The sequence below is a fragment of the Strix aluco genome, chromosome 18 (assembly GCF_031877795.1).
Source record: "Strix aluco isolate bStrAlu1 chromosome 18, bStrAlu1.hap1, whole genome shotgun sequence".
NCBI classification, from domain to species: domain Eukaryota; kingdom Metazoa; phylum Chordata; class Aves; order Strigiformes; family Strigidae; genus Strix; species Strix aluco.
This window is the reverse complement of record NC_133948.1, coordinates 13,205,047-13,215,156: the sequence shown is the minus strand read 5'-3', so window position 1 is coordinate 13,215,156 and position 10,110 is coordinate 13,205,047. Positions and strand designations below refer to the sequence as shown.

The following is a 10,110-nucleotide window of genomic DNA, read 5'->3' as shown; positions in this document are numbered from 1 at the left end:
ACGCTTCCTTTCTCCAGGGTGTTCCTGGAGCTGGCACCTCGCTCCCCACCGGCAGGGTACTTCACTCCTTGCGGCTGCTGGGGCGGGCTGTGCTCACAGGTCTGTCCTGGGCCCGGCCAGCTGCGGGGAGCAGAGCCAGCTGTTAAGGAGCCCTTCCACCCCCTCCCACAGCCTCCCTGGGCTGGGGGAGCCCCGAGCCGTTAGCCCACAGCTGGCACTGCCCCCCCAGGGACCTGCCCGCTCCCACAGCTGAGGCACTGCAGGAGCCCCCCACGCTGCCACAGCTGCGCCCCGACTGCTCCTGGGAGCAGCACCACCAGCTTTACTGACCTGGAGCCGCTCCCCAGCCAAGCGGCAGGTCCCGGTTGTTTTCCTGATCCTCCGACAGCTTGGAGTGAGGCCTGGTGGTGTCTCCTAAGCGCTTAAAGCAGAAAAAGGAACCTTTGGGTCCAGTCTGACGTCTTCAAAAGGTTGAAAAAGAGGAAGCCACAATGTAATTTACTTCATGGAATTAGAAGCCTTCCCCCCTTTTAAAACTACTTCCTTTCCCAGAGGTCTGCACCCAAGTGGTCTGAGAAACAGGTATCAAAAACCTCAACATGCTGCAGCAAGGCCCTGTAAAAAACCCAGAGTGACTCGAACTGGGAAAGGGGGTTGGTTTCTGCCCCAAGGTAGTTTTTTCAGCCCAGCCCTTAAAACAGGATCGATGTTTTTTCAGGAAAACATCCCCCACTGCTCAAGTCCAAGATCCACAGGACTAAGGGTATCGGGTGAGCGGAGACACGCTTGAAGAGCTGCACTTCCCTGTGCAGCAAGGGCTGATCCGGCTTGGGGCTCCTCAAGGCTGGAAGCAGGACAGAAAAAAAAATAAGCCACAATCCATTAGCCTAAAAACCTCCACTGGCAAGAAAAGCAGGTTTGGAACCAAGGCCCAGAGGCTCCTGCAGCCCTGCCGCACAGCCCCTTCACACCCCCGGGGGGTGCAGGGGGTCACCTCCCCTCTTCCCACCTCCGACTCCCACAATGAGACAGCCAGGCGTTGTGATGAACACTTTTATTTACAAATATAATTAAAAGCTCTGACAGTTAATTCATGCTCTTCCTTGGAACCTGAAAAATGTTTTTCTTGTTTTGTTGTTTTTGTGTTTTTTTTTTTTTTTTTAAAGTGCATGCAAAAGAAGTAAAGCCTTTTTTTTTTATCTTTTTATTGTAAGAAAATACACAGTTTGAAAGTGTGAATAATGCAATATTTATGACCAAGATCATGGGGTTGGGGGTGGACTTGGGGGAGGAACAAAACAAAACAAAACAAAAAAAAAAGAAAAAAGGCTGGGGATGAACTAACAGACAGTGTTGAACTCCAAGTACTGAACTGGAGAGTGGGCGGGGTGGCTGGGAGCAGGAGGGAAGGGGGGAAAGAAGTAAAAAAATTTTTGATCAGAGAAACAGTTAAAATACAATATGAAAATAAGTAAAAGCTCTCCTTAAATTCCTTCTATACACAAAATACACGATTTGACAAAGCCCAATTTGTGCTACTGGGATCCTGTGGGCTCATTTAAGTGTATTCACATTCTCTGCGACAGCAGAAAATGATTATGATACAATCAAGAATATGCCGAGGGCCGAGGTCTCATCCCCGCCTCGCCTGGCATGGTTCTTCTAAAAATCACCAGATCTTTGCCCCGCCCCTCCCCACCCCCAAAAAAGTAATAATATGTCACCACTGATATGTACATCACGATTAAGTTTTTTTTCTGTAAAATGTATCAAATTTTTCAATCTTTAATAAAATTTTTTATTATTTAATTATTCCTGATGAATAAATACCAAAAAAATAAAAATAAAATAAAATTATGCAGCAGCTAGTTAAGGTAAGGCTGCGGATTTAGTCTCTCTCCCCCTGGGTTTGTATATATCTTTTGATTATTATTTTTTTTTGCTTGTACTTTCATTGATTGGTGGTAAAATGAGTGATTGCTCAAAAGCAACAAACATCCACTTTTTTTTTTTTTTTTTCCATTAAAATTGTCTCCAAAGTTTTCACTGAAACATTTTTAATCATTGCACAGAGACATCAATACTGTGACATACTATGGAAAAGACCGCCAGGAGCTGTCCTGCACCGGGACTTGACACAGGGGGAAAGGGGGCCCCTGATGGAGTAAGAATATACAGGCACTAGTCCGACACGATGTCAGTAAGAGAGACAGAAAGAGAGAGAGCACGCCCGTTAACATGGGGAATGTTGGTTTTGCAAGTTTTCTCATTATTTTGTTTGCTTTTTGTCTTTTTTTTTTTGTTTTTAAATGGCAAAGAAATTTAATCTCATCTATAGTCCTCCTTGGGATATTCTAATGTGACCAAATTCCCAAAGCCCATTCGCAAGCTCTCCATGTCAAACGTTTCAATCTCTCGCTCCTGCCTTTCCAACAGAAACTTTATCCTCTCGCTGCGTTCCTTCTGGAGGGCGGCTAGCTCCTCTTCGATCTGAAAGAAGCAGAGTCAGCAGCCCCTTAGCAGAGCACCACCGCCCCGGGTACGGCGCCGACCCCGCGCCCGAAGCAAGATCAGTAAGGTCAAATGCCGGGTGCTGCACTTCGGCCACAACCACCCCCAGCAGCGCTACAGGCTTGGGGAGGAGTGGCTGGAGAGCTGCCAGTCAGAGAGGGACCTGGGGGTGTTGGTTGACAGCCGGCTGAACCGGAGCCAGCAGTGTGCCCAGGTGGCTAAGAAGGCCAATGGCATCCTGGCTTGTATCAGAAATAGCGTGGCCAGCAGGGACAGGGAAGGGATCTTACCCCTGTACTCGGCACTGGTGAGGCCGCACCTCAATGACTGGGTTCAGTTTTGGGCCCCTCACTACAAAAAGGCCATTGAATGACTCGAGCGTGTCCAGAGAAGGGCAACGGAGCTGGTGCAGGGTCTGGAGCACAGGTCTGATGGGGAGCGGCTGAGGGAACTGGGGGGGGTTAGTCTGGAGAAGAGGAGGCTGAGGGGAGACCTCATGGCCCTCTACAGCTACCTGAAAGGAGGGTGCAGAGAGGGGGGATGAGTCTCTTGAGCCAAGGAACCAGCGCCAGGACAAGAGGGAATGGCCTAAAGCTGCGCCAGGGCAGGGTCAGACTGGCTCTTAGGAAGGATTTCTTTGCAGAAGGGGTTGTTGGGCGTTGGAATGGGCTGCCCAGGGCAGGGGGGAGTCCCCATCCCTGGAGGGGTTTAAGAGTAGTCGACACAGCGCTGAGGGATCTGGTGGAGTTGGGAACTGTCAGTGCTAGGTTAACAGTTGGACTGGATGATCTTCAAGGTCCTTTCCAACCTAGATGATTCTGTGATTGCCCCGCGTAACCAGGTACCCCCAGCAGCCCCCCCAGAACGTACCTTTTGTTCGAGATGCGCCCTGCGCAGCGACACCCGTTGCTCCAGCTTCTGGAGTTCTCTTTCATGCTGTGCTTCTGTCTGCATCTTAATTTTGCTCTGGTATGCGTTGAGCAGCTCCATCTCCTGCTGGAGTTGCAGTCTCAGGGCTTGGCATTCTGCTTCTTGGGCCTCATCCAGCCGTAGCTGTAAGATCATTGGGAAGACAACATTCAACCCTCCACTAGTAACTTCTCTGCTCCGAGGCCAGCGGCACACTGCTCTCCTTTCTCAAAGCCGGGAGCCTCTGGCTGGTGGCACCGTGAGAAAGCAAGAAGGGCTTCTGGAACAGCTGCTTCCCCACTCACACAGAGGCAGAAGCCTCAGAGAAGATCCGATTCTAAAACCCCAGCAGGCGAGGGATGCATGTTCTGCAGGATGCTTATGACAAGAGGGAAAGTGCTGCCTGATTCATTATTTAAAACAGTTGTTATCAACACCACCGCATCGCTAACCACCCAGCAGCTAGGAGAGGAAGAACACGGCGTGCTGCAAGGACTGATGGCCCGACTGTACCCCACCTCCTCGCCCCGCGGTCGGGACCCCCCGCCCAGGGACAGGAGGTGCCGGCTGCTGCACCTACCGCTTGTGAGGCCATCATCTCGTTGATGCTCTGCTCATACTGCTCTGCCAGGATGGCGAGCTTCCTCGTCTGCTCGTCCTTCAGACTCTTCAAAATTGTCTTGTGCTCACTCTTTGGAGTTACTTCCAGCTGGTGATTCTTCAGTGCTTTGTACTGCTTAGTTTGCACTTTGCATGTGTCCTGGAACTGCTTTTTGATCTGCATTTCCATAGCCTGCCAAGGAAGGAACGATGTGAAGAGCACGAAGAGCTCTGGGAATGGAGAGGTTATAGCATATCCAAATGGGTGGGTTGGTGAGAGACAGCCACAGTTGCCCTGTGCTCTGTGCTGCCTCCTGCCCCGGCACCTGGGCGAGCAGGGTGTGCGCCGCGCTCACAGCGATCTAACGAGCAGCATCAGCTCAGGCCCTGCTTCAGCACTGGCCACGGGCCTGGGCCAGGAACAGGATCCACTAAGCTCTCCTCAGCCCAGGGCATCTCCATCCTCTACACCTGCTTCCTGCAGGTCGCCCAGCCCATCACCCTGCCGCCTGCCTCCCAGACAGCGTTTGCTTTTTCAAGGCCTCCCATCTTGCTGCCTCCCCCGCCTCCCCCACACGCTACACGGAGACTGCAGATCTGAGAACTTAGCGAGGGTGTGACAAAGTGAATAAAAGCAACGTGCCTGTTTGGATGTTCAGAGGAACAGAGATCTCCCACAGCAAACAGCTCAGAGGTTTCTAATCAACCTGCAGCTGAACTGGGGCAGAGCACAGCACTCAGCATCCCCACATTCTCTGTTGACTTTGAAAGCAAGAACCAACCCCCTTCCATATCAAGGTTTATAGGCTGACACCAGCAAGGGCCTGAAGAAAGTACAGCTCATCAGAAGCAAATTCTGTAATACTTTGCTAAGGACTCGCCTATTTTTACCCAGCAGCCTCAATGAGCACGGCACTGAAAAAAGTCCTCAGTGAGCTCTTTGCTGCAATAGCCACAACTTTCTCATACCAGAGCGGCCCTGCGCAGAGGAAAGGGACGTGAGGGAGAGCACACAGTGCTGGTGGGAGCAGTGGTTCTGCAGCACGGATGCTGCTCGCAGGAGGCAGCAAGCACACACACCAGCCTCCCCGGCAGGACAGAGGTTGGAAGAGGAGGAAGGAAAGCTTCCAGCACCTTCAGGTTCTTTGGTTGCTGCCGGAGCTCCATGAAATGCTTCCTGTGCAGCTCCCGCTCTCGCCGCTTGTTGTATTCCAGCTGGTTCTCGAGCTCAGTCTGGTGCTGCAGCCGGATCAGGTCCATTCGCAGCTTCTGCAGCGTGTGCAGCTGCCTGTACTCCAGCTCACGCGTCGACTCGTCGTGCCGGATCAGCATGGCGTGCTCCATTTCCTTCTGGGTCCGTTTCTTGTTCAACTCCTGCACAAGAGGACAGCAGAGCACAAGACAAAAGCTGAGGAGTAATTCTCTCTGCCCTGAGATGCAGTAGTTGAGTTTGTGAGGCCGGGTGTCCTGGTCACTCCTCCAGATGACATCAGGGACTTCTACGTGCCACAGGGGAAACACAAACCCAGCAGCGCGATGGGAACGCTAATAAAGCTGGCCACCTAGCATCCCTCCATCCATCCCTCCATCCCTCCCCTGCTCCTCTGGCAGCTCCTGGATCGCCCAGGGAGTCTCCAGCAGGTGGCACTGGGACCACATGCCAGCCCTCTGTGACTGCTGAGAATCACAGGAGTTTTTGTAAATACATCCTGGGGTGCTCAGAGGTGGGAGGGTCTGGGCTGGGGTGACTGACCAAATCAGGAGCTGTTATTTGTCTGTTTTAAATTACGCTGACCCCCTGCTAGCCACTGGGAGATGAGGCTGCTCTCCTATCACTTACACTATGGCCAAAGCAGAGGTGAACAGCTCCAACACACATCAGGTAAGAAAAAGAATTTAATCTACTGCTGTGTACAGGTGGTTGCTGGCCCCAGGCACAGCACATTTTTTTTAAATGAGGATACAACCAAAGCCTCAAACAATTTGCAATGTGCACATTTAAGGGTCCCCACACATGGTGCCACGCAGTCTCGGAAAACTTTCACCAAGTTACAAGCCAAGGAAGAGGAACATACTGGATTCTCTCCCTGATTACTGCTAATATTTCTGTCTCAAGGTATCAGCCACAACCTGTGGAACACAGAGCTGACTCCAGCTCAGTCAAGCAGTGATTACAGCTGTACCCCTTGCTGATATTTGGTGACCTTCACAGATGGTCTGTTGGTACGTCTCAGTTTCAGCTCTCAAGTTTACAACTCATCACTGTGCTTCACGCTAGACTAAGACAGGCACAGCGGGGGCTGCCTCGCACTACGCACACGCCCAGCGCCCAGCACAGGGAGAGCCCAGTGTTGGCTCAGTCTAAGGAGTTTCTGCAATAGAAGCAAAAAAATCTAAGTATTCTGAGTTGTTGCCTGCATGTTGTAACCTGTTGTAATTCTCAACATCAGCACCCACAAATAGGCACTTCAGACCCTTTGGCTGTTACAGCTGTGACAGGTTTAAGCCAGAAGGATGGGGAAAGAAACAACCAGGTCTTGTTTCTGCATTCTTGGCCATAAGGATGGCAACATCGTGGCCATAAGGATAGCAAAACTTGCACCTTGACAGCCAAGATAAATTAGATCTACTGGTGTGCTGAAATAATTTCCCACTTGCGCAAAGGCAGGTAGCACACTCAGACAGCACGTCAGCCCATGCAGTGAGCACTTGTGCCTTCAGCTTAGGCCAGGACAGCCAGCCTCTCCTGGGCCTTCAGCTTAGGCCAGGACAGCCAGCCTCTCCTGGGCCTTCATCTTAGGCCAGGACAGCCAGCCCCTCCTGTGCCCACTCCACACCTGATTTTAGTTAACACAGCATGAACAAATAGAGGCACTCCACTTCTCACAACCACTTTCCCATTTCTACAAAAAGAACCTCTGTGGCTACTTAAAACATCAAGAAAAAAAAAACATTCTCAAAGCATTATTTGCTTCAGCTGTCTGACCCAGTGAATTTCAACTAGTTCATATGGCTGCTATTTTCAGAAAATAAACACTTTTAGTTAATTCTGAAAATTAGGTCTCTTAAGAGCTTAAATGCAGGAGCTCAGATGACTGTTTCCTGGTTAAAATACCATGCTAGGTAACTGAATTCTGTTCTCATCCCTGCCACAGAGCTTATATGGTGTGATAAAGGTGCCCAAATCCAATTTTTCAGTGTCGTTCATTGTCAGGGTGGCTGAGTTGACATGTCTGGATGTGATCTGCAAAGCAGCTCAGCAGCCCCAGGCACATCTGAAGTCAAGGGCAGCAAAGCTCTGAACAGGTAAAATACAGGGCAACGTTAAGTATGCTGGAAAATTTGATGGTAACAGATTAAGTACATGATTATTAGAAATTTTTGATCGATCACTCACTCTCAACCTTTACTAAAATACCTTCTCATCTGATAGTCTTTATCCAAAAATAACATTCATGAAGAATTCAGAAACTACAGCGACTACCATAGAAAAATCTACAAGTAGTAATTCTTTCTCCAAAGTGCTGTTTGACTACAGGTAGCCTGTAAGGCAAGGGTGAATAACTAATGAGGAAAAGCAAGATGTTGAATAGCTCCTCATTAGCAAACCATCACCCACTGTGTGCACTAATTTGAACAGAGCCCAGTGGAAAAGCAACTGATTATTTGCAGACAACCAGAAAGCAGACACAAAAGAGGACTGAATTTTTGGTATCTCTTAAATTTGTAACATTTCATTCTGCAACCTTAATATTGTTCATAAGTTTATTACTGGTTTATTACATGTTATTTCAACTGTGGAAGTTTTCTTTAGCCAAGTAGAACTCCTCACGTGATGCCCTTTCAGCCATCCCACAGGTGGCCCTGGCACTCAACGTGGCACAAACTGCTCTGCCCTGTGCTGTGAAAGAAGCCCAGCAGGGTCCCCCAAAATCTAATGCCCAGGAGCTCAGAGGAAGCATCTGACCCAGAGTGGGTGGCCCACATAATATTTCTGTCTGCAAGCCAACGATGCCGCCCCTCCTCAGTTAATAAAAGCAGTCACATCTGTGTGGAAAACTATTTCCCAAAATACAGTTCCCACGTTTTTCTCAGTTCTGTTTAGCAACTGGAAACATGAAGATCTACTGTCAGTCAGCAAACTGTTTTACAAACATGAAGCTAAAACAATTAAAGAAACGCTCAGGAAAGGAAGTGAAGAGTGCCATACTTCTCGAATGTTCTGCTGCTCCATCTCATGCCTCTTGATCATCGTTTTTCTCTTGAAGAAACGGCAGTTTTTGTCGTAGTAGAGTCTCTGCTGGCTGAGAAGATGGGCTTCCTCTTCAGCCTGTGTGTGCTGCAGGTTCTCTTTATGTTTGGATATTCTTTCTTGCTTCTCTTTCTTCGGCGTGCTGTGGTCCTCATTCATTTCCTGCATGCATACATGGTCAAAAACAAGACTTCCCTTAGGATCACAGTGACACAGGATGTGGAGGAGCTTCAGTCACTGGCTACTCCTCTGCCATTCAGTTCACGAAAAGACACCAAAATCCTGACTACACCACCAGGTACCAGCAGAACCACACTTGCCACCTGGCCAGGCCCAGCCCTACTGCCTCTAGAGTTGTATTATGTCCCACCAAGAGGAGGAGGAAAAAGTGGCCATTAAACACAAACATCTCAGGGGCTAAACAGTGCAGCAATGAAAAGACAGTACACACCACTGCAGGGGATGCTCTGGCTGTCCAGGAAAGAGACCGGGTCACACCCCGCAGCTCCCTTTCCAGCTCTGCACCTGTTTTACAAAGGAGTTCAGCTTGGGCTTATGTTTCATTTTAACAGGACTCAGGCTTGATTCTCTATTGAATCAGACACTTAACAGGGCTCCTTGCTATTCATTTTCTCACTTCTACATTCTTAACAGCAAATGATTTTTGCAATGTGGTGGGGATGCTGTGCTTAAGTAATGCAATTTGGGATAGATAAGCTATAGACTAAGTTACTACTTTTTCTAATTTATATAAGTGATCACAGGGCTTTTAGTCAAGCGACATCTAAATGGCTGCTCTGATTATTCACAGCTTAAGCAAAAAAAAAACCACAAACAACCAAACCAAACAGATGAGGAAAAAGGGGAAGAAGAATTCTCTGTGAAGTCCCATTTTCCCTCATCACCCTTGGTTTCAAACATTCTGCCCTACAGCAAATTGTGAAGGCACCTCTAGCACCCTAACAGATTATTCTAGAAATACTGCCAGATGCTCCTAGTTCCTGAAAGTTTACTTGCTCAGAATCTAAATTTGCTTCCAAGCATGACAGTATCCCTTAAACCCCTGGGCTGGCCCAGGTTTATCAAAACGAAAGTCTAGGTCATGTTCGTTCCACACCCCTTCAGCCCTGAAAATGATGGTTTCTTGCCTCTTTAATCTTTTCTTTGCAAAGCTTGTATTGTTTCTTCTGACTTTCTAAAAAGGTCGCCAGGTCTTTCTTTTGCTGAGCCAAAATCTGTTGCTGGAATTTCTTTTCATCTGCTGCAGCTGCCTTTGCCTGCAAGGCACAGAGAGAAAAAAAAAAAAAAAACACCAAAAGGTGAGGGAGCAGGTACTGAATTCAGCACAAATCAGTCTTCTGTTGTGCGTTTTTTGGTCTATCAATTCTCCCACCACTGTGCTAGACAAAGCCATGAGTATTCAGCCACATGAAAACTGCTTGCACAAAAACCCCATAATGCCCACATACATTTAAGAGTTTCCTCATGCTTCTTACCTCTCCACCAAAACCACCCCAGAGGGTAACAGCCCACTCACTAATTTACCACACGGATTAACACGCTGACTTTTAAAGAGACTGAGTAACAGCAGCAAGCTTTGTCATTCCCTCAGCCATGAGGCAGAATTGCCCTCCAAGGTCTCCCCAGAGTTTATTGGTCTCTCTTAGCCAGCTGTCACTAGCTACAGTATCGGTTGATGCCAATGGAATGCCCATCACCCAGAAGGTTGACCTGTAGCTGTGAAGCTATTTCACAAAACTGGCCAGGGCCGCTCCAGACAGTGACCATACAGTGCACTTCAGAACATGGGTTTTAAGCAGGAGCCTTTAACTCTACTC

At 48.7% G+C, this 10,110-nt stretch overlaps 1 protein-coding gene across 6 annotated transcripts in view; it reads right to left on the bottom strand.

Moving 5' to 3' along the window:
• Nucleotides 1-1,039: 1,039 nt before the first annotated feature.
• TAOK3 (TAO kinase 3) overlaps nucleotides 1,040-10,110 on the bottom strand; it is a 94,277-nt gene continuing 85,206 nt past the window's right edge. For all 6 annotated transcript variants that reach the window (XM_074843901.1, XM_074843906.1, XM_074843900.1 and 3 more), the window contains 6 exons: nucleotides 9,421-9,549; nucleotides 8,231-8,434; nucleotides 5,155-5,394; nucleotides 4,001-4,213; nucleotides 3,382-3,564; nucleotides 1,040-2,490 (listed from right to left, as the gene is read on the bottom strand). In XM_074843901.1, the coding sequence (XP_074700002.1) occupies nucleotides 2,329-2,490; nucleotides 3,382-3,564; nucleotides 4,001-4,213; nucleotides 5,155-5,394; nucleotides 8,231-8,434; nucleotides 9,421-9,549 (1,131 nt within the window). In that variant the 3' untranslated portion in view covers nucleotides 1,040-2,328. The remainder of the gene's footprint in view (nucleotides 2,491-3,381; nucleotides 3,565-4,000; nucleotides 4,214-5,154; nucleotides 5,395-8,230; nucleotides 8,435-9,420; nucleotides 9,550-10,110) is intronic.